This window comes from Equus quagga, unplaced genomic scaffold (assembly GCF_021613505.1).
Source record: "Equus quagga isolate Etosha38 unplaced genomic scaffold, UCLA_HA_Equagga_1.0 146_RagTag, whole genome shotgun sequence".
In the NCBI taxonomy this organism is placed as follows: Eukaryota; Metazoa; Chordata; class Mammalia; order Perissodactyla; family Equidae; genus Equus; species Equus quagga.
Window position 1 is genome coordinate 3,702,505 of NW_025796728.1, and position 25,247 is coordinate 3,727,751.

Sequence of the window (25,247 nt, forward strand, 5' to 3'; positions counted from 1 at the left end):
GCTTTCACATCTCTCCACTTGTGGCAGAGACTGACTCTTCACCGTGACTAGCAGAAGGCTGAGTGAGTCATTGTGTCCGTGTTGTGTCACATACCCACAAATGTGCTTTCAGGATGAATCTTCAGGATCTCTGATTGCTCAGTAGGGTTTCATTTTTCCATGTGAAGGGAGAGACATTTTTCTTCCCTTTAGCTGTTTTGCGCTTGGTTAGCCACTTTGCTGTCTTATATGGCATCCTGGGCAAGCAGGCTGGGATGGCAGAGAGTGCTCTGTGGAGACGTAGACTTGGATTTGTCTTGACTCAGCACTTAGAGGCTGTGTGACTTTTGGCCAGTCACTTAACCTCTCTCGACTTCAGTTTCCTCCCTTGCAAAATGTGGAGAACACTCATTTTATCCTCCACAGCTTGGAATGCTTATAACATGCCTTATTCAGTCCTCAGAAGACAACAACTAAGAACTGACTTGCCATGATGCTAGGAAATCCAGAAAGCAATTCCAGTTGAAGCTCGCCCCAGGGATCTCCATTAAGGGAAGGACTCTTGTCTGGCTTGGTCTTGTTTCTGACAAACCAAGGTCTTATTTATGGCAGAGGAGAGCAGGCTGACGTGTAGCATCCAAAGCATGGGCCGGACAGAGTCCCTGGTTCACGCAGCAAACATGGGCAGCAGGGTGGCGCCTTGTCCAGAGGTTGTGCTTGTTTTGGGGTGGATGTCCCCGTCTCCAGGATTACAGTCACTGCAGGGGCCTCCAGCCTGCAGTTTAGAGCTCTTTCCATTTCTTCATCCTGCCTCTTCACAGAGTACTAGGCCGGCGTATATTGAGGAGGATGACATAAGCATGGTACCCCTAAAAAGGGGCATTGACTCAGGAATTGGGGTGATTGCTGGGACTTTCTAGTTGCAGATGGGAGCTCTAAGACTTGTCCTGGTGTTGCTGCCCCTGACAGGCAGGCCTGGAGTCCAATGGGGAGGCAAGGCGTCTGTTCGGGCTGCCACCACAGGTGCTGGGGCAGAGACCTCTGTGGCTGTTTTTAGAGATTAGGGCTCCATCGCCCAGAGTCACATGCTCTGGAGGGGCCTTCACACCTTCTAGGCCTGGGCCTCACTGGTCCAGCTCCTGTGATCCGCTCCAAGGTCACACCCACAGCCACTTCCTGGGACAGATGGTGGCCCAGGATGGCTAGATCCAGACTGTTCCAACTTTTGCCAGCTCCAGGACCCAGAATCACCTTGCCCCTTTCCCCTTGTGACCAGCTCCTCCCTGAAGATATTTTTTATTTTGTGTAGCTCAATTAGCGGGCCTAATGAACAGACCTGTCTACCCTAGATTTGCATAACTGAGAGATTCTTACAGTACGAGAAGCATCTACTTTAAGGCAGTTTGCTGTCTTTACCTATAATGTCAACTTTTTTGGTAGAGAAAAAAGATGCCCCAGTTCAGGTGGCATCTGCCCTTGGCAGAGAAGCCTGCGTCACAGAGTTTTGTTGAAAATGAGGCTGGAGGAACTGGAGAACCCAGCAGAATGCTGAGCACCCTCAGGGTGGCGAAGCATCCCCGTTTGCCTGGGACTGAGGGGGATTCTTACACCTAGGGACTTTTAGTGCTTAAGTGTCTGCCAATGGGGACAAGTTGGTCACTTCAGCAACACACCTGGCCCCCGTGGTGGGCTCTGTCATTATCTCTGTGCTGGGGTGGTTGTTATCCTTATATCAACGACTATTTGGTTTCACGACCTACAGCTACGTTACACATTCCATCCCATTCATACCTGTCTAATTTTTAATGGAGTCATACCCTTTTCCTTTGGAAGCATACATTTAAAACAGAATTATACCAAAAGTGTCACTTAGAAAGTAGTTTCTTCACAAAAGAATCATACTCTCTTCCATGTGACTGTCTTGACCTTTTCATTCTCCTTCATTTATGCTCACCATCACTCCGCAAAGGAGGTATTAGCCCACATAAACTTTTATTAGAAAAGAGAAGATACAGAAGAGTAAATTAATGCATATAGAGTACCCCTTTAATCTTTATAGCAACCCTATGTAGCAGATATTACCATTATTATTTTAGAAATATGGAAACTGAGGATAAGAGAAGTTAGGTAACTTAGTCACGGTCACACAGCTAGTGAGATTTGGAGCTGTGATTTGATGCGAAACTGTGCTTCCCGCGCTCCTACTCCTTATGCACACTGTACGTTCTCATTTTATAGAGGACTGCAGCTAAAGACTTGTGCCTGGATCCCACCTGGATCTTTCTCTGTAAGGCTGGATTTGGAGCAGTTTATTTATTTTCTCTAAATCTCAGTTTCCTCACTTATAAAATGGTGATCATAATATTGAGAGTGTGGTGTTACTGTAAGAATTATAACTCATCTTGAGAATGTGGATTTATAGTGCATAATCAATGTTATCTCTTATTATTACCATGACTATTCATGCGGATGCAGGCCTTATGTCCCAGAAGATCTACTTTTGTGGTCTTTCATCAGCTCATTCCAAATGTTCAAGTTCTTCTCTTTACTCGTAGGGAGGGTACCTTGTGAACAGATAGAAAGACTCACACTATTTTCTCTCATCCTCTACTAGCAAGTGGTGTGGTTTGTGGTGGGAGAAGCAGCCCCTGGAGCTGGGGAGGCCCTGTGGGAGGCGGAGACCTCTGTCTTCATTTTCCTTGCTCTCTGGTGGAATGGACCCACTGTGCCATTTGGCAGGAGCTAAGCTGTGGAGAGCAGACTACGGGCTCCTTCTCAAATCTTCAGGGACACAAGGGACTATCATTGTCAGAACATTCCAGATAATGTCTATATCCTCTTCTAGCGGAAAACTCCAAATAAGATCCCCATGAGTTCCTAGAATAGATGTCCCTGGGCCTAAGACCACTCCAGATGTACAGCTAGTGAAGGGCTCTCACTGTTTATTTCCTATATCTTTGAATGGTGAAACACTGTAAATCTAATTTTAGCTCAGAGTAAAAAGGTCTCTTCTGAGGACTTAATTTGATAACGGTTTTCAATGAGAATTTTGAAAAGAGCAGATTTTTTGTTTTAATGGATTCCAAAAAACCTGAGTCAATCATCTACAAAATTTCTCTGAATTATTTGTACTAGGTCAGATGAGAAATAGCATGTTTTTGGGAACTCCTTATTTGATGACTGCTTTGCATTTCACTCACCTTAAACTAAATTATCCTTTCCTGCGAAGAAGAGACTTTTTGTTCCTTACGTGAATAAAGCTCCATTTAAAATACACATGTGTGGAGGGCCTGCCGAGGGCTAGCCAATGTTCTAGGCAGGGGGTGAAGAGTACCCAAAGACTGATGCCATGTGGTGTCTTTCTTCATGCACCTTACAGCCTGGTGAGGGCCATGGATCCAGCTGGAATGACGAGAACACATTGGACTCCTGGCATGTTTTAGTGGATGTATGAAATGCCCTGCATTTGAATCAAATGGCATTTATTAAGTTCATCACCAGTGCTTGCTATTTCACAGGCAGATTCAAGTTAAGTTCAAGCTCGAGCTCACAGTCTTGACCTTGTGCAAATTTTGTTCATTTCTCATATTCATTGATCGAGTTTCTACCCTCAGATCTCTGACTACATTACTAAAGTAACGGTTTTCACACCTGGCTCTTACACTGGTTTTGTAGGTATTTGACATCGAAAGAGGCTCTTTTGCTAAACACACAGATGGCCTCTCCATTTGTTGACTGAAATTACATTTTGAGATAATGTGCATTTATATCACTAAGTTTTGGCATATTTGCCTAAAAGCATAACTCATCATTTTATAGATAAGTCTTATGTGTTGGCAAATTGACTCAGAAAGCAAAAGGAACAGCTCAAGATGAATATTAATGTATAATTGCGTTTGCGTTTTTTTCCCATTTCCCATATGTCACTTTTGATCTTATCTTAGGAGAGCTGCACTACTTATGCTGCAGGATGGAGATTATGGAGTATTTCTACTTTTAAAATTACATTTTTCATTGGATACAGGAGTCAAAACTCTTTAAGAAAAAGGAAATCATGCCTTTGTGTTGTAATTTTTCTTCATTGCTTGATCAAATTCACCATTATTTTCACCTCCACATCTATTACAAATAAACTTTTCTTCTGTTTCCAGGCTGTGAGGAGAGAGAGCTTTGGGAATGTCCATCTAATAAACAGTGTCTGAAGCCCACAGTTGTCTGTGATGGGTTCCCAGACTGCCCTGAAAGCATGGATGAAAAAAACTGCTGTAAGTGATGGCATGAATTGATCAACACAACATTTTTATTTTAAATACTAATTACTCCTCATTTTGAATGTAAGGCAGAAATTTGGAAATAGGTATCAAAAGCTTTTTACATGTTCAGACCTTTTGACCAAAACTGCACTTGTAAAAACGTATGTCAAGAAGACCATCAAGCGTGTGTAAAATATTTGCACAATGATATTATTCTAGCATTATTTATCACATAGAAAAAGTTAAAACACTCCAAATATTCCAAAATAGGGGGCATTAAAAACAACCACAAAATAAAATAATATGTAAATTTAAAAGTTAAATTGGAAGGATATTTACTCCTGGGTTCATTACATATCATTAGGTGAATAAAACAAAACAAAGTATTAGGTGTACTACTGTCCAGAGTTTTGAAAGTATATATAACCACATATAGGAAAAGGTCATGATAAAAAATTTACAATTATAATCCCTGGATGGTGGGATTAGTAAATTTTTGTGCTGTTTCTGTCTTTTCTATATTTTCTAAATGAATGGCTAGTAGTTTTAGAATCAGAAAAATATATATATCTCCTGAGATGTTTTACCTACTAGTAACAGAAAGCCCAACTCAAACTGACTTATACAATGAAGACATTTATCTTTTATTATTGTCTATATCACATATATCATATTATCATAGAAAAAGTCAAGTGTAGGGTAGATTCTTGAAGCTGGGTGTGGGAGTTCAGCACCTCTTCTGTGGTTCTTTTGTTTGGCTTGACCTCTGGCTGGCTCCCATCAGGGTCAAAAGATGGTTCCCAAGAGCATTGGGGTGCCATGCTTCCTTGATCATATCCAGTGAGAAGGAGCAAGAACCTTGCCCTCATCTCTGAAACATCAATTAGGGATTCACTCAGATGGGTCAACTTTGAGTAGAGTCCCAGTGAGCTGTCAGGAGCCTTTGTGTAAATTAGAAAAGACTCCACCCAAACAGCTGAATTGCAAAAGGAAGGCCCCCTTAGGGAGAACCAATTAGAAAAAGATGCTGTTTCCTCCCGCCTGCCCCTATCCTGGGCTGGGACACACTGCCTGGCCAGCAGGGTTTGGGCAGGAACTATTTGGCAAAGCCCAACCCACAAAACCATAGGGCAAGACCCTGATCTTGGATTGCATATTTACTCCTGGACTAATGATTATATTCAGAAAAAGTAATCATAGTCAGAAAAATGCTATGTTCCACTTAACCTAATCAGGATCTTTCTCTGGAGCTGGGGTGAGGGGCCTGAACAAAATCAGGTTCCCTTAAAAAAGGTGCAAGAAAGGAAAGGATGCTAGGTAGGCAATCAAGGAGTTTCACTACAATTTTTAAAAACCCAAGAGGGAATTAGTATGTGACTGAAAAAGTCATTTAATAGTAGAGACTAAAAAAGCCCAAAAACATTATCCATATGTGTGGACAGAGCTTGTTTTCGTCCTATGGTGACTTTAGTCTGCTCATGCCACTTCAGATTTCAACCCTGTTCTGTAATCTTTGGTATTTCTACTGCTTTGGGTTCCCCTTTCTAATCCTGCTGTTAGAACTAGAGAATCTAGTCACTTGGAGATAGTAGTTCTGTTTAAATGACTGTTATTTGTATGCATTGGCATCTCCAACATGAGATCGTACCAATTCTGTTATTCTGTCTTTGACACCTGTTTGGAGGTCTTGGTGATAACATCTTTTCTTCCTTCCATGCTCCTGCTGGCAAATGATAATGTGCATGTAGTGATAACTGCATTTACTTCTAAAACGTTTCTGTCTTCTTGCTTTTTGTGCCCCTTGCCAGCACTTTGCCAAGATGATGACCTAGAATGCGCAAACCATGAGTGTGTGTCGCGTGACCGGTGGTGTGACGGTGAAGCCGACTGCTTAGACAGTTCAGATGAGTGGGACTGTGGTAAGTGGCTTGTTTCTGCCATGTGCTGTGCACTCTAAGGCCTGCCAGCCGTTTAAGTGAAACGAATCCTAAATGGCTTCGCGAATTTTACTAACCAAGTTCATCTATTTTGCTTTCCTATTAGAAAAGCTGGCAGTGGTGATTCATATATATTATTTCCAACTCACAGAAAACTTCCCCCAAGTTACTTCTCTATTTGAAATTTCCATATTATATATTAAAAAATTGGGGTTCAAACTTTTAGAAACGTAACTCTTATAATAAAAATTTTAACCCTTTGTTATCATCCAGCTTCAACAGTTACCAATATTCTGTCATTCTTGTATCATTGACACCTCCTGGAACAGGATATGAAAGTGGCCCTTCCATCTTCCCTATACTCTTGCTCCAGATGGGACTTTTAACTGTCCAATCCCCTACACAGACAGCACTTAAAGGCATCTCCCGCCAGTACGATCAATGTTGCAGTTGGTAGTCTCAAGTTTGATTCATTCTATCGTCTCATACTCATCACTTCTTCCATTCACTTGGCTCTTACTCCAGTCCTTTACGTCATCTGGCCAAATCATGATTATCATCTGCGTTGTGATTAATTGTGCAGTGTTCCACAAATGATCTGTGTTTATTAAGAATTACAGAGGATGCTCTTCTATAAAATAGGAATTAGTGCACATACCAAATTAATCCAAAGTTAACATCACTCACACGCTTGCATTCTCATATGCTCTCTTGAAAGGAAATAAGAATGAAGTTACAACTAGCTCCTTATAGTTATGCAAATCCTTGTGTAAACTCAGGGGAATGGGCCCTGCCTGTGGCCATCTTCTAACTCGTGAAGAAAAGTTAAGAACTGTCTGTCTCCTTCACTAGAGCCTATGGTTCTTTGAGGGCAGAGAACATTTCTAATTCATTTCTAATCTAAGTCTTCCATCACACTGAGAGCAGTGATTTGCACAGGGTGAGTACTTCCCAAATGGTTCTTAACTAAAATAAATTAAAATGAATGTGTGTAAGGGAAGCAAAGTCACGGAAACTTATCATTTGGTTTCATGAGAAGAAATGGGATTTTTTTCTGTCTTTTTGCTGAGGAGGATTTGCCCTAAGCTAACCTCTGTTGCCAATCTTCGTCTTTTTTTTTTTGCTTGAAGAAGATTCTCCCTGAGCTAATATCTGTGCCAATCTTCCTCCACTTTATATGTGGGTCGCTGCCACAGCATGGCTGACAAGTGGTGTAGGTCCATGCCCAGGATCTGAACCCTCGAACATGGGCCACCAAGGTGGAATACACTGAACTTAACCACTATACCATGTGGCTGGCCCCCAAGAAGTGATTTTAATTGGGATTTTCCTTTTTTTTTTCCTCAGTGACCCTCTCTAAAAACGTGAACTCCTCTTCATTCTTGACTGTGCACAAATCTGCCAGAGAACACCATGTGTGTGCAGACGGCTGGCAGGAGACGTTGAGTCAGCTGGCCTGCAAGCAGATGGGTTTAGGGTAAGGTCAGTAGTTTGTAGCACTGATGAATTTCTCAGAGGGCTTGGCGGGACTTGGCAATAATATCTTCCTTATGAATGCAGAGTGAGTTAGTGCTCTCAAGCAGAGCCCTCCAAAGCACCGGAAATGAGTCAGGAGAGGACTGCCTTTAATTACAGGCACCTGCTCTGAAGAGCATGGATTCAAAACCTACTTTGATGAAGCCTCTAAAAGTAAATGAAGTAATTGTATTCTACGTGCTTCTGAAATGAAATACTTTCCTTATTTATAAAAGCATTAAGATGGTTTCCTCCAAGGAACTTACATGGGAAAATCTTGTGATTTTCCCCCAAAAGGTTATTGAAAATTCCTTTTTAAGCAACACACACTTTTTAATAAGTTGAAAAATAGAAGCTGGACTTGCTGGTATTTTAATTTACCCTAAGTAATGCAGGAAACAGCTCACCATTTTTACTTCTTAGTAGAATGAAAAGACACTCACTCTGGCTTTGATACCAGTACACTGACATTGATACTTTGAAAGTTGAATACTTGTTAGTTTGTAGGGTTTTCTTTTTCAGCTCTATTTGGGATAGAAAGCAATAATTGAAAGGTCTTAGAATCTATATGTGAGTGCGTGTGTGTACGTACATGTGTGTGTATATATATATATTTTACCACTGATGTATGTGAGATTTTGGGGAAATGTAGAGATGAGAAAAATAAAAGATAAAGGAGTTATAAAATTTTAGAATAAAAAATTGATTAAATGGTATTTCCCAGGACTCCTTTGAACAAACTTAAAACAATTTTACATTAACGAGCCAGTCAATTATGGAATAGCAACTAGCAGCACATTTTTGTTATCCTGGTTTGAAGAATTATGTAAATCCCACGTCTTCAGCCCATTTTTCCCCTGTAAACACCCATGTCTTTGGAAAATTGAGTAACTGATGCTAATCTGTGATAAAAGAACTTTAAACTTTGCCAGAGTGGAAAAGTTATATTTGCCAAGATCCATCAAATTATACTTCATTTTCACAACTTCCTTATTATGTCTAAATGAAATGGGATATGATTGCGATCAGAGATAAATGAAAAAGCCTTTTGAATGAGCTTTATTTTCCTCTCACCAAGACAAAAGGTTATTTCTTAATATGAAAACTTGAATGCCTGACAGGTAACTCCACTGAGAGTTCTGAGAGAAAGTTGGAACTACAAAGATTTTACAACCAGAAAAATTCTTTTGGCAAACCGCTCTGTTCTACTGCAAATAGAAGGAATCTTGTTTTAAATATTCTGCTTTATATTTCTTCAAATTCTTTGCATATTGGATTTAAATTTTTTTTACTGTGGTAAAATGCGCACAACATAAAATTTGCCATTTTAACCATTTTAAAGTGTACAATTCCGTGGCATTAAGTTCATTCACGATGTTGTACAACCATCACCATTTTCTGTCTTCTTTCACTTAGTGTAATGTTTTCGTGCATCCATGTTTCAGTACTTCATTCCTGTGTGTGGCTCAATAATATTCCTTTGCATGGATATACCACCTTTTTAAAATCTATTCATCCATTAATAGACATTTCAGTGATTTCCCCCTTTGGCTATTGTGTGCATATTGGATTTTAAAAAAATCTCTTTATTTCATTTGTTGCATTTCCTTAACATAGTGGAAAATATCCGTTTTGAGATTTTTAGATATTTGAAATCTAAATTGACATTTAGATTTTTTTAAAAGATAACTTTATTTCAGGGAAGGGCTAGGAAAATCTGAGAGAGCAGTATGGATGAAAAACCGTAAACGTTATTTGACTGAGTTAATGGGTAAGTAGTGATAAGTCTTCCAGGGAAATGAGTAGGGATGGTAGTCTTAGTATTTTTGTACTTTTTGGTTGCCTTCAAGTTTACTCTTCAGTTTACATGGATGGCTCATGAATTGACAGAAATCTGGAGCCAGGCTGGGGCAGGAACAAAGATAATGGGCAAGATGAGGCCAAATTCCTGCTCTGGGAGTGGGCTGCTTGGGAAGCTGCTCTGTTATCTGGTCCTTGGAGACCAGCCACTGTGCCACAAATTCACAATCCTGCCAATGATGCCTCAAACTCTACGTAAGTCTGCACCTTTGAGCCATTTCCTCCAGAATCAAAGTCCCTAATAGCAGGGTCTGTCTGGCTATGACTAGTCATTGACCTGCACTCCAGCTGCCAGAAGGAGGGGAGAGGAATAGTTGTCTTTCTTTAGCTTCTGGAGTGGAGTGTCCATTACACTGGCCTGCCTTTATACCTTCACACTCACTCTGCATCAGAACCTTGAAGTTTAAAAAAAAAACCCAACTAATTCTATTCAGTATCTCCGTCTCATTGTTTTCCGAGTATCTGCTAATGGGCCTTGTACCGGAGTAGGCACTGTGTGGAGGACGTAAAGGTGAATGACGTCTTCAAAGAGCTTATAATGTAGTGGAGAGGACATGAGGAAACAACCAAGAATGTAAAATTAGAAAAAATTCCTGACTTTTCGTCATCTGAGAATGATTCGTTTATAGCATAGCACATGGCATTCCTATTAAAATTGTATAAGAAAAATATTCAACTCTAACATTATCATGATGTTATAATATAACTTCATTAAACATTCATTTCTTCATTCAGTAAGCATTTATAGGGAAAAACATTGTAGTGCAGTGTTCAAAACAAACATACTCTAACTCCAAATAGGTCATCCGTCTATTTGAGGGAGTACATTTTGGAGCTAGTGCATCAAAAACACAGGACTACACCAAATTACACATTTTGCAGGGATTCTACTGAAATGCTTTCATGATAGAGACAGTTGATTAAAAACACCTGCACTTCGAGCTTTTCAGACCCGTATTTCACCTTCCATGTCTAACAACGCAAATGCTAGGCTCTCAACTAAGTGCTTGTCCAAATGAGAAGAGTCTGAATTCTTTGCTGAATCTGAAAAACTTCTTACCCCCATCTGCATGTAGCTCTAGGGTTTGCCCTAGCTTGGAAATATTGTGACTATCTGATGAGACAAGGGTATAAATCAAACCCCTAAATTCTCATGACAGTATATTGACTTTGCTACCTGCATGTCCAGTATCAAAAACATATGGACATTTATTTAGTCAACAGTACAAATCAGAATTTAGACTGCCCTCTAATAATTGCCAAATGCTCAGTTGCGACATCTGGTGTTTGAGGAAGTTGGTCTAGGGAATGTGGGAATGTGATTCTTTGTGCCTCTTGGCTTCACAAACTTTATCTCTATATAGTTAGATCATTGGGAAATAGGCTATACTATTTTGGAAAAATTCCTTTGTGGAGTTAGTTGCAATTTGATTTTATGCCCTAATCTTTTAAAGTTGGTCAATGGAAGAGACATCCTTCCGAAGAATGTTTCCCTGTCTTGGGCAAAACCACAAAGACTGAATCTATTATATTACCTAAGAGTCCCTGATAGAAGGATTTACATTGTAATTGTTTCCTAAAGTGTACTCCCTGGAAAAAGTTTCCAACTTCAGATTTCATTTGTCATGTAAGAACTATTTGGTCCGGGATGGTTTCCTTGTTGGTTGACTTCCATGAAGCTCGAAGACAGATTCAGTCCTCTGTAGTGGTAAATCTGGTCCAGATCGCTGGTCTTGTATGTGGAAACCATAGAGAAGAAACTCAAAACCTTGAAGTCATTTTTTCAAAAATTACAATATAATTCATATATCATAAAATTCAGTTGTTTTTAGTATATTTCCAAAGTTGTGCAATCATCACCACTGTCTAATTCCAGAAACTTTTCAGCACTTGGAGAAGAAACCCCACACCCATTAGCAGTCATTCCCCATTTCTCCTTCCCCAAACCCCTGACAAACACTAATTTACTTTCTGTCTCTATGGATTTGTCTCTTGTGCACATTTCACATAAATAGAATCATACAATGTGTGCCTTTTTTGTCTGGCTTCTTTCACGTAACATAATGTTTTCAAGGTTCATCCATGTTGTAGTGTGTATCAGTACTTCATTCCTGTTTATGGCTGAATAATATTTCATTGTGTAGCTATAACCACATTTTGACTATCTATTCATCAATTGATGGACTTTCAGGTTGTTTCCACTTTTTGGCTCTTATGCTATTAACATTTATATACAAGTTTTTGTGTGAACATATGTTTTTGGTTCTCTTGGGTGTTTACTTACCACTAGTGTTACTGGGTCAAATGGTAACTCTATATTTAGATTTTTGAAGAACTGCCAAATTGTTTTCCAAAGGGGCTTATGCTCCCACCAGTAATGCTTGAGAGTTCCATTTTCTCAATATCCTCAGCAACATTTATTATTGTTCATTTTTTTATTGTAGCCATTATCTGACTAAAAGGGATCACTCTGGTTGTTGTATTGAGAATAGGCTGTAGGGAGAGATTTCAAGTGATAGTCCAAGTGAGAGATTTTGGTGACTCAGATCAGTATGGTAGCAGAGGACGTGGTGATAAACGGTTTGAATCTGAACGTATTGTAAAAGTAGAGCCAACAGGACTTCCTGACAGATTGAGTTAATAAAGAAAAGAGTCAAGGATGACTTAAAGGTTTTCCGGGGCAGCAACTGGAAAGATGGGATTACAATAAACTGAGATGAGTAAGACTGCAGGTAGAGCAAGATTAGGGAGAAAGAGCAGTTCTGTTTCGGACATGTTAAGTTTGGGATGTCTAGTAGACATCCAAGTGGAGATGTTTATAAGGCTCAAGTCTGGAGTTTATTAGAGAGGCCTGGGCTGGAGATAAATATTTGGAAATCACCTGAATACAGATGATATATAGATTTGTGGGACTGGGTGGCATAACTAGGAGAGTGAGTATAGAAAGAGAAGATAATATGTAGGGCTGAGCCCCAACATTAAGAGGATGGGAGAAGAGAAGTAACAAGTCAACAGAGATGAAAAGGAACAACCAGTGGGATGGGAGTATGTGATACCCTGGAAACCAAGTGAAGAAAGTGTATCAAGTAAGAGGTGATGGTCAGTTCTATCAAATGCTGCTGAGAAGTCAAGTAAAATGAGAACTGAAAACTGGCTATTGCTTTCAGCAAAACTGACTGTTGGTTTCAGCAATGTGCATGCCATTGACAGGAGCAGTTTCTGTGGAGTGAGGGGGCAAAAGCCTAAGAGATAATGGAAAGAGAGAAATAAAAGATAGTAAGTATAGAACTTTTTTGAGTAATTTTGCTACAAAGAGGAGCAAAGAAATGTGAGCAGTGGCTGCTGGGGGCAATAGGGTTAGGAGCTGTTTGGTGCCTTAATTTCCCTAGAAACTCTCACTATCCCATGGCTAAATTCTTGAAAGAGCCCTGCCTGCTGTAGTACGAACATCACGTTCAATCGCTATAGACTGAACGTTTACTTCCCCCCAAAATTTGTATGGTAAATCCTAACCCTCAATGTGATGGTCTTTGGAGGTGGGGCCTTTGAGAGATGATTAGGTCATGAGAGTGGGGCCCTCATGAATGGGATTAGTGCCCTTATAAAAGAGACCCCAGAGAGCTCCCTCACCCCTTCCACTGTGTGATGACACAGCAAGAAGATGGGCATCTATGAATGAGGACCTTGGCCTTCACCAGACACCAAATCTGCCAGTACCTTGACCTTGGACTTCCCAGCCTCTGGAACTGTGGAAAATAAATTCTGTTGATTATAGGTCATCCAGTCTATGGTAATTTGTTACAGAAGCCTGAATAGACTAAGGCAGAAATAAATCATTTTATGTTAAAAGACTTCTTTCATTGCATGTATTTTTTTTTCTTTTGAGGAAGATTAGCTCTCAGCTAACGTCTGCCACCAATCCTCCTCTTTTTGATGAGGAAGATTGGCCCTGAGCTAACATCTGTGCCCATCTTCCTCTATTCTTTATGTGGGACACCTGCCCCAGCGTGGCTTGATAAGTGGTGTATAGGTCCACGCCTGGGATCCGAACTGGTGAACCCTGGGCTGCAGAAGCAGAGCGAGTGAACTTAACCGCTAATGCTACTGGGCCTGTAACGTATTTTTTTTAACTGAGTAAGTTTGAACTATTTTCCCAAACTGGTGGGCTCACCATAAACTAGTTCCTCTTTCTTTAACTTCATATCCCTTTATATGCTCCTTCTCTTTCCAGGCTGGCTTGTCTTTTATCTGTGTTCCATGGACACATACCTTCCTGCCTCTGCCTCTGTGTCCGTATATGCACCATTTTCTACACTTCCTATCAAAATCCTTCAGGGCCTCACTCAAGCCCCATGACTTCTGTGGAGCCTTTCACATCTCCTTGATCCTTTTCCTCCCTATATTTCCTGTCGTACTTAAAAATAGGTACCACACAATTTCCCTCTTAGTTCTACAATGCCATGTGTCATTTGTATTTTTTTTGATTCTTTATCTTATTTCCAAGAATAGGTTATACAAAATAATAATGGCTAACTTTAATTGTGCGCCTGGCTGTTCCAAGTACTTGATATGTGTTATCTCAATTTATCCACATTACAATCCTGTAAGATAAGTAATATTGTTATTTCTATCTTACGTATGAGGAAACAGAGGCTTAGAGAGGTCAAGGAACTTTGCTAGGTCACAGAAAAACACAGAGCCAGGATGCAAGTTCAAGCAAGGGCAGAGGGCCTCTTGGGTACTAGGAGTAGGTCCTTATGGCACCGATTTAGTCAATAAACATGACCTGATTGATGTGACCAACCAGCTTCTTAAACATAAATCCCTTTCACTATTGCGTTACATGGGATTTTCGTGGCAAGTCTCAATACCACCTTGTGATCTTATCATTGTAGACTTTTTAAGTAGATAGCGGTGAGGAAGTGGAGGAAATTCATCATGCGGGACCACAATCCAAGTGTTTTTCACTTTTTCAAAAGTCACTTACAGTAATAAGTAGATGCTTGGCGTATTCTAATTAGAAGTCAAATCCACAAAGTGTTATTTTCTTTCACACAGCGGCTTCGTTGCTTTTCTGGCAGACAAGTAGCTTGGGTGTGGAGAATTAATTTCTTGCGTATTTCCAAGAAGCTGCTGGTTAAATTACTGCCTGGGTGAGAAGAAAATCATAGAACCCAATGTGTGGGTATAGTGTTTTCTAGAACATGCTATTCTAGGGTGAGGGAGACGAATCATTTTCCTGAAAAAGTGCTGCATCCTAAAGGAAGAGGAAATGTTTTTTTAAGCTCTTCCGTGAGACCAGAGGGTACAAGGCTTTAATAAACAAAGCAATGGATGTCTACCAGTTGTCCCAAGAGCATTTCCATATGAACACTAACAGCAAGCTCTGCTAAGAATTTGGATATTTGTTGGCAAACTGAATCTCAAACTGTATTGGTTGAGTTAATGAATAATTTATGAAATTAAATGGAAACTTCTCAGTGGTGTAGAGAAATTCACCTTTATTAACTAGAATGGAACTATACAGGATTTTTTGAATTAATCTGCATTCTGATTAAACCTGAATTAATCAGACTTTCTTTTTAATTCTCTTACATTCCATTTGGTGGAAAAAAAAAATTCATCATTAAAAAGTAGTTTCACATCCTGATTTATAAAACCAAAGATGGTTTCCACGGGTTGTCCAGAATTAAGTACTGTCAAGACTCATCTTTTAGCCAAAAATATTGGGGGTAATTTTGAGGAAGAAGATTCTGGGATGGGAAGAATCAATCTCCATGAAGTCTCTGGGGGCAAAAGATTCCCCAGTCATCATAATGAATATAGCATTGCCTTTGGACTTGAATGTGAATTGGTCCTGGGTAAATAAGAGCACGATTTATAGCTTGAGCCATCCGTCAGGAATTGACCAAGGAGGCTGGTGTTATTTCTGTTAGAAGTCCTTATATGGCAGCATCCTCCTTTTGGAATTAACACCACAAGACTCCTGATGTTGACTTAACTTCTGATCTAGTAAGTTCATGTTTTCTTTGAAACTTGCTGCAATTTGGCTTTCTTTTACCTCCAAGATAGGACTGATAGTCAGTAGTGATATTATCTACACCCCAAATCCACTGGTCTTTTCTTATTATTTATATAGTTTGGACTCAGAATCCAGTTTCTCACTCTGGCCTCTGAGACACTGCATAATCTGGCTGGCTTCCCTCTCTGACCCAATCTCTTAGCACCCTCCGCTTGTCCACTCAACTTTAGACACATTGACCTTATTACGGATGTTCAAGCACTGTCAGCTTATTCCCACCTCAGAAGCTTTGCCTTCACTGTTCCTTTTGCTTGGAATGCTGATCTTTAGCCTTTTGCAAGATTACCTCTATGTCATCATGCATGTCTCAGTCAAATATCAACCACTTAGAAAGGCCTTCCTTGACAACTGTAGTGGAGCAGCCTTCACCCTCACCAAGTCACTATTTGCTTTCTTTGTCTTCTTCAAAGTAATGATCAATATCAGAAATTCTTTTTTCACATTCTTAATTTGTTCCTCTCACTCAGATAATAACTCTTGAGGGAGGGACTCCACGTGATACAGCACCAAAGTGCTATCTCCATTTCCATTCCCCCTTTTTAAACCCTCACCGTCAGTTTTAGTCTTGTCCATCTGACTGTGTCATTTATTTAAATTCTGCCAGAGTAATATTCTTTCTGAGAGCTAACTCATTTTACAGCAATATCAGCTTGAATACTCACTGATTGACCCACTGTGTCTAATAAGCCGTCTAATTTCTACACAATCTTTTACCCTCCTTATATCTTCCAAAAACTAACAAAAGAAAATGTAGAATCTTGACTCTGAAGTACAATTATCTTTTAAACTGAAAAATTCCAATGAAAGTCACTTGTAGCAGACATTTATTGCGCTGCTTCCCTGCATTCCTCCTTTCCTTTGGGACCTGGCTCCTTTCCTTTTGGGGACTTGCTTCACTTCCCATTCTATCCTGGGGATCCAAAGAGGAGCTGCCATCTTTGTACATGACTCACTTTTCTTGGCTCCAGTGAGTGGTTGAGGGGTAAGTAAGTACGGTGAGCTGGGCAAATCAAAGGACCTTACATCCAGGCTACAGTGATTGGATTTGGGATGCTTAAAATTCTTCAACAAGATTTGTTTTAATTGGAGGTGGGAAAGAAGACTTCTTTCCTTTTTGGTCACAAAAGTCAATGGATTTGAGTTTAGAGCTGCCAGAGCCTATCCCCTGGCTTTTGGAAAAGTCACTTGCAGACAAGAAAACCACCCTCCCCTTTCCTCACACTCCTTCCCACAGCAGGAAGTGGAGATGAGAGATGGAGAGTCCTGAAGGTACTCAGCTCCTGGCACCAGCCATGCTGGAAACCATCCACATCCCTTTAGTGATTGATTACATTTCTGCTTTTTGATAGTCCAGCACTATTTTAGGTACTAAAATGCTGACCTTTTTCTTAGCGTAACTTAGTATAACTCTTAACTGAACCTTTTTTTAAATCTCTGAAGTTTGAATAATTTTATCTTGTAATATACCAAGACAGTCATATTCTGCTTTAAAAATTTGAATTGAATAAAGGTGCATTTTTCTATACTCGTAATCCTCGAGAAGGGGAAGAAAAGGCCAAATAACAAAGCAAAGCTTCTATTAGAAAAATAAATTCTACCGTGGTTCACAGTCTTTCTGAACTAGTGGCATAAAAAATGGCATACTGTAATTGAAACTGGTAATCTCTCGCTTTACACTGATGAACTAAAGAAAATGAAGATGTATACGAAACGCTTTCTTTGAAACTAAACTCAGGTTCCTGTAAATAAAATGTTGAGTCTCTCTTTCCTAAAAATAAAAAAAATAATTGTTCCAAAAAGTTTCCTCTAAGTTATGAAAAAAAAGATCAGATTTTTAAAGATAAAATAACCAGAAGGAGGGGCGGCCCCGTGGCCGAGTGGTTAAGTTTGCGCGCTCCGCTTTGATGGCCCAGGGTTTCGCAGGTTCGGATCCCGGACGTGGACGTGGCGCGGCTCGTCAGGCCATGCTGAGGCAACGTCCCACATGCCACGACTAGAAGGATCCACAACTGAAATATACAAGTATATACTGGGGGGCTTTGGGGAGAAGATGAAGAAGAAGAAGAAGAAAAAAATTGGCAACAGATATTAGCTCAGGAGCCAATCTTCAAAAACAACAAAAACAAAAATAAAAAACCCGAAGGATACTGTTGAGCTGGTGTAGTTTCTGAAAGAGGTGTATCTTTTGCTCAAAAATATACTTACAACTTGACACCATTTACTCAGCTTGTTTCATAAGATTGAGTTTTATAAGCGATCAAATGGTATTTTAATTTAAAATTTTTGCGATTCATTCTTCTTCCACTTTTAATGAAAAGTTTATGTAGTACTTTATTTTATTGACTTTATTTTCTAACTTATATTCAATGATAATGTTTGTTCAGTAGTTACATTTTATAAATTTATATTTTACTTCATGTTATACTTTTGTAATTTTATATGGGAAATGAATGAAATATTTATTCACTGATTTTTTTATTTTATGAAATATGAGCACTCTGCAATTTAATTTTATAATCCATAACTTCTCTATTTGCTTTGAGATAGTTTTTGTCTCTTGTACCCATAGATCATAGCCTAATACAGTTATTATACTCTACCTCTGAGGTAGACAAATGAATAAAATTATATATTTTCAGTTAAGGTTGCAATAAAAATATTTTCTTAAATACTAAGTTGACTGGAAAAATAAACTCAGGCTTCATACTTTCCTTTAAACATTTGGGTTGATGGGAGTTTGGCTGTATAAAGGGTAAGACGAGCTGTCTATCCAGATGAATGATTCTATAATAGGGTTCATTCATGTTTTATTTGAAACCTATTATGCCTTTCTGTCAAAATTTCCAGGTCACCTTTCTACTTGACAAAATAATTTAACTAGCTTTTAATATTAACATGTCTAGTCTATAGGAACCAAACAGAGGTAATAATGTGACAGGATTTAAGAAAAGATTTTTAAAATCAGATACTAAGTGTCTAGTGGAAGTGTTCCAAGTTCTGAACAGGATGCTCAGAATTGCAAATAATGTATCTTGTCCACTACACAAGGCATTTGCATATCAAGACTAATTGTCAGCACTGAGGTTGAATACTCAGATTATTTTTCCCTGGTAATAGACACAAGAAAACAGTTCTTGTCCTTCCACTGAAATGTGTAACGCGTGTTGGTAATTCCCGCTCTCTTGCTGCCAAATTAAAGAAGCGCTTGACTTTTGGGGATTTGTGCTGACCTTTATTTTTTAAGTCAGCAGCCCCAACATAATTATAATACAAGCATGCGATGCCTTATTACTAAACACCAAGTGGCTTCATGAGAGTGACACAAGATTTATAGGGCAAATTGTCTAGAGATCCGATTGTTCACCTAAGCCTTGAAATGTAAAATTCCTATCAGAATGTCAAGATGTTTCATCATTCTGGTTAAATTCTGTTTTCTCATTTCATTGTGCATGCGTCAGGGGAATTATACATTTTTTATATGTGTCTTAAGGCCACACAATTCAAGGAGTAAATTTGAGCGAAATCCTTTCACTTTTCTGTGCAGTACTGCCTTAGACCCAGAGCAGAGGGGCCTTGCCATGGGCCCCAGGATTTACAGCAGTGGTTCTCAACCAGGGGTGACTTTGTCCCTAGGAAGCATTTGGAAATGTCTATAGACATTTTTGACTGTCAACACAGGAGACGTGGGGTGATAGGAGCATCTAGTGGGCAGAAACCAGGGATCATGCAAAACATCCTACAATGCACAGGACAGCCCCACGTAGAAAATAATTCTCCGGTATAAAATGTCAGTAGTGACAAGGATGAGAGACCCTGGTTTAGAGGGACCACTCTGGCCCCATGGGGCTAGGAGTCTGTCAGCCATGGAGTTATGTCCACTTGGAGCCTGGTCCCTGATCTAAAGTAATGTTTTCAAAGTGTGGTTCCAGATCAACAGTGTCAGCATCACTTGGGATCTTGTTAGAAAGGCAACTTTTTGGGCTCCATCTCAGACTTACCATCTCAGGGATCTGGAGATGGGGCCAACAATGTTCGTTATAACACATCCTCCGGGTGATTCTGATGAATGGTAAAGTTTGAAAACCACTGTTCCAAGGAGTCCAAGAATCCTACAGTTGTGCCTAAAAGATATGTTTATCAAGATGGGAAGATAGAATATATTTCCTTTAACAGTTTGTTAACTCGATTTTTAACATGTAAATGTGTAGACATACAGCATGTGGGCCTCTACTTGTCCTCTTGCTGTAGGCCCCAAAGATGTTTGGGATGGGTCTGTATCTGTGCCTCAGTTTTCTCAGGCTGTCAAATGAAGGCATTGGATTAGATCGTTGCTTGAATTTCCTTCTCTGTCTATGATGTCATGGCTGCTATAGAGGCATTTGGGTCTGGCTGCATTCCCGCACAGACTCTCTTAGGATACAGTGACTAATGCTTAATCACTGGCAAAATGTTTTTTGCTCTTTTGCTCTCTACCCAACAGATTTCTTTAATTTGTCTCGTGATATAATATGGAAAAAGATCAGTCAAATGCATTACCAATTGTCAAACCAAATTTGAGCAGCTGTTAATTTCCAGATACTTTTCAATAGCATGATTTACATTGTGTATGTAATTATAAAAATTAAAAAGTATGGACACATATACTTGATGAGTTTGTAAATTGGCATTACTCTTTGAAGGAGAAATTCATGCCATTAATGAAAAATTTAAGTTTTGATTTAATAATTTTATTTCTAGGAATTTATTCTACTTGTGCATGTAGGCAAAGGTGAATAGCTAAGCGTGTTAACTGCTGCTTTTTTGTTATAGCCAAAAGTTGGAAACAGCCTACATGTGCATCAATAGTGGATTGGTTAAGTAAACGTATGTACATCCGCGTAATGGAACACTGTGCAGTTGTAAAAAGAACACGGTGTGTGTTGCTAATGAAGAAGGCTACATGGTGTTCAAAGTGTGAGGAGCGGTATTTTGACATCAGACCATAGAGATTCAAGTGTCAGTTCTGTGTGATCACGGGAAAGTTACTCATTCTCTCTTTGCCTCAAATTTTTATCTCCAAAATGGGGAATAATAATAAAGCATACTTTACAAAGTTGTTAAGAGGTTTAAATAAAATAAAATGAGTTAGTCTTTTAGTGCTTGGGATACAGAAAATAGTTAACAAATGTTAACTATTGCTATGGAAAGACTTCCAAGAGAAATCATTAAATGAAAATATCATCAACACCACACAGAACAATGTGTATAGACTGAAAAAAGAGGGCGTTTATACATGGATTATCGAAAAAGGTTGGCGAGGATAGGCAGATGCTCTCAGTCAGGGTTTATGCCATTTGTTTTAAAATCAAATGATTAAATTCCAATGGTTTTTCAATACATCTAGGATAGGAAGAATATTTTTTCATTGTATAATTTTTGTTATTTTTTCCATGTATAAGCATTACTTTTATAATTTAAAAAATTATTTAAAAGAAAACTAACAAAAATTGAGATCACACAGATGCTCAGATGCTTTATGATGGCAGAGATAGAACCATGTGGATTCACTGATTTTTTTTATTGGACCCTAGGGTGACATTTCTAGTTCTGAAAGATTTATTTTTGTGCATGAGAAGCATGCTAGTGTGTAAGCATTTCACAGAAAGCTAATTTTTATGGGGATACTCCCCTTCTTCTTGATGATGAATTTCTTAGATTTTCCACTTGATGTAACAGAGATTCAGCCTAAATTGCCTTACTTGTTGGAGGCTAATGAATGAAATGCAAAAATGTCCCATGTGCAATGAGGTAACTGAAGGGGTCTTGTGGACTGAAAGACTGAAGTGTCATTTGCAATGATTTTTCTATCCAGCATCAGTGAAAATCCTGTGCTGAATCGTCCTCCTCATGCAAGTCCCCTGTGGCCCTATGAATATCTGCCTAAAGAATGACTACATTAAGCAAGAAATCTGAAGCTGATCTTCCTTTGGCTTTTTGCCAGTAAAACGCCTGGATTTAAGAGGCCACAGGCTGTTCTATTGCCCAAAGTAATTCTCAGGAGGCAGGTGTCAAGAGAAACACCATGAGTGATACGTGTGGCCTCTGACTTTTATACGTTCCATCCCACCGTGCCTTCATATGCAGGACTTCTGGGGTTAATAGAAAGCCAGACTCCCATTTTGGTCGAGGAAAAGAAAAATTCTCATTTTGCAGTAGGTTTTGTGAAGTTTTCTGTAATCTAACAGTTCCTTCAAGTTTCTAAATAAATTTAAATCTTGTGCAACTCTTCTTAAAGTGCAGTCAGGGTTTATGCCATTTTTTTAAAAAGCAAATGATTAGAATTCACTCATTATTAAGGACTCTGTTTTGTTTTTATTCTTTGGCTCTTTTTCTATCAAGTGTCCTCTTTAGAGGATTTTTCTCTTTTTAAGAGTAACAGGATTGGGGGAGATTTTCGTTTCTTTTATTTTCTGTAATGTGATTACGGTAGTTTTTAAATAATTAATAGTCAGGTGAAATGATCATTTTTCTTTCAGTGCCACTGAATCTAACTTTTCTTCCCTTCCTGTGCCCCCTACTTTTTTATTTTGAAAAAAAAAAATGGCATCCCGTTATTGAAAAAGAAAGTCACTAAGCATGCAGACTCGACGCTCCCACAACTGCAAGATTTCCAGATTCATTTGAACCCTCAATGCTGCTTGCCATTCTTCTAAGTTATCTTTGATGTGTTTCTTCAAACACTTCCACCAGGAAACAATTCCATACACATGTCACTTTCCTCGTCATCATGCAGCCCTGCCACTCCCCAGCTTTCATCCTAGGAGCTCACCTCCTACTTGGAAAGAAAAGTGGAGACTACCTGATTTGAATTCTCTTGATGAATTCTCTCCCCCTCTCCAACGCCAACAAAGTGCCTGCTTCCTTCTCTCCTACTTCCTTCTAGCTTCAGAAAACGTTCTCCTTCCTCCTGTCTAAAACTAATTCCTTCACCTTTTCTACCCTTGATAGCATCAGGTGATAAAAATCCAAAACATTTTCTTCAAATATGGATTGCCTAAATAAACCAACTTTTTCATGAAGAATAGGATATTATACAAAAAAATACAAGTACTTTTGAAAACTAAGGTTTTAAATCTTGGATAAGGTGTCACCATATTTTCTCTGAATGACTAAATGAGACATTCACAGGAAATATTAGCAGAGGTTGAGTGAGAATATAGGTAAAGAGCAAAATAATGTTGTCTAAGTCCCATCTCTATTTTCCAGAGTTCTTTTTAATTTTTAGTGCATAAAGATTTCGCAGTATGTTGAAAAAATTCCACTTAAAATTTTATATCGTCTAAACAGATACTAACTGACCAGCGATTCTCTATTGTTTATTTTATTTTAAAGTATTGCTATATTGCAGGATTACAATGGTCAAGAAAAGAGGAGACAAAACTCCAGCTAGATAAATTTTATTTCACTTTTGATCCCTGCCTAAAGTTGCTCTTGTTTTCCAGATATTGGACATTTTACATCATATACATTAGAATTCTGTCACCTCACAAAGTTCAAATACATGTCAGCAGAGAGAATGACTAAAACAGCTGTAAAAATTTGGGCCATTATTGCTTCAGGATGCTTTTAGTAACTTCCCTCTTACTGCACATTCCATGCCAAATTTCTAATACAAATCTCCCTCTTGAAATATTGACTTATGATGTAATGGTTCTTTTTGAAAGAGAATGAGTGCTAAATAATGATATTGCCTGGTCAAAGATCATTGTACTTTGAATGTTTATCTGATATTTGCCCTTCTATCAGAGAGCCGTCTGTGACCGGATTGATACAGGAGCAGGAGCAAGACCAGCAGTGGCTGACACTACACTCCAACTGGGAGAGCCTCAGTGGGACCACTTTGCATGAACTGCTGGTCGAAGGGTAAGACAGCCTTCACAAGAGCTGTGTAGAGTAGATTCCAGATCAAAGTTTACCATCAGGGGCCTTCTTTTATGTCTAATTTAAAATAATCCAAATTTGTCACGTCAATAGAGAGCTCCCGTAGAATGGTGATTGGCCTTTGTGTTTAACACTGTTTGGTTTTATTCCTTCTTTCTAGACAGACTTTTTTCCTCTTGGCTAATTATGATTTTCTTTAATGATGATTACAGAAACTCTCATGGTGAAGGAGGAGGAACTTGATTTCTAATCGTGCGGTTTTTTCCGTAGCCTATTTGAAATAAATCCTCCTATCTGCCCCTCTCCAGTGCTACATGCAGCTAGTTAACAGAGGGAATGGAAGGAATGATGACTGATAAAACTTGGAGAGTCTGAGGCAAAAACTGACATAAAATGAAGTTATAATCGAGTAGCCTTGAAAGTACACTTCTGAAAATTTCCCCCAGAGAACCATGGCATCTTAAACAGGACTGCCTCCCTTGTCTAAGGGTAAGGGTGCAGAAGGAAGATAAATGGAAGGAATTAACCCTTATCTTAGTGCTTATTACATTGTGGGGACACAGCTATAGAATATTTAAATAACTTGCTCACAAACTCACAGCCCACAGACAGTAAGTGATATCGTCTCAACTCAAACCAAGTTTATCTGAATCCAAATCTTCTAATAAGTGCCAGAGAAAGCACTTCTTAAGAATTCCAAAGAAGAAAACTAAAGGTGGACCATTTCTTTGTAGAATCTCTTGACGTTTTCCCCACAGACCAAACTCTGCTGCCAAATTTCTGAGTATTTGTCAACTGAAGTTCTTCCTTCTAAACAATGACCTGAATCTTTCAACAGAATGATTTGTTTCCCCAAAGTGGGAATGCCAAAAAATCCCTTTCAGGTCAAATAAATAAACTAATTATACAATCATTCTAAATTGGGCATTGGTAGAATGGGTTCTAGTCCTGGCTTGCTAACTAGATATGTGATCTGATATAATCACAGTTTCCTGTGAGATAAAGAGCTGGGACAGACAGTCTTTGATGTCTTTTCCTGTTCCTGCAAGCCATGATTTTGGGATCTAACAAATAACTAATTATTGCATATCTCTTCTATGCCAGGGTCAGTGCTAAGCTCTGAGGGGATGTAGAAGTGAATGACAAGGGCCCTGGTCTCAAGGAACATATTTGTATAGGTGGACAGAGAGACTATAATCTAGTAAACAAAGTGAATTTCAGACATTTGGAAGTGCTGCAAAGAAATTAAGGATAAAGAGAGAAAGTAAGAAAGAGATACAACTTGACGTTGTAGGAAGGCAAAAAGCAAACATACCTTTTTCTGCTTTATATAATTTATTATGTACAAATAATTACACATATCCCCATGCAATTTTAGCAAGAAATAAAAATACAGTAAATAATCAAAAAGGAATGTGGAAACGACATACTTAGGGCTGGATTTTATCTTTTTTAGAGGTCTAGCATTCTAAGCACATCACAGTACTTTCAACAGTCTCAAAGTGTTTTCTGTCTTTTAAATTTACACTGTGAATAAATGCTTCATGATTGGAAGAGAACTCTGCAAGCAAAACTTCGCGTATTCTAAACCGAATTCTCTTGTGCAGCTACATTGATAGATGCTTAAACATGGCCCATGTTCTTACCTTCAAAGGTTAACTCAGATTTTTAGAAAGTTCTTCATTTCCTGAACCCACACTG

The 25,247-nt window shown here is 39.0% G+C and overlaps 1 protein-coding gene across 3 annotated transcripts in view; it reads left to right on the plus strand.

Annotated features, from left to right (window-relative positions):
• CORIN (corin, serine peptidase) overlaps positions 1–25,247 on the plus strand; it is a 210,588-nt gene that overhangs the window by 165,839 nt on the left and 19,502 nt on the right. For all 3 annotated transcript variants that reach the window (XM_046649906.1, XM_046649904.1, XM_046649907.1), the window contains exons 14-17: positions 4,131–4,244; positions 6,041–6,151; positions 7,517–7,646; positions 23,412–23,528. In XM_046649906.1, the coding sequence (XP_046505862.1) occupies positions 4,131–4,244; positions 6,041–6,151; positions 7,517–7,646; positions 23,412–23,528 (472 nt within the window). The remainder of the gene's footprint in view (positions 1–4,130; positions 4,245–6,040; positions 6,152–7,516; positions 7,647–23,411; positions 23,529–25,247) is intronic.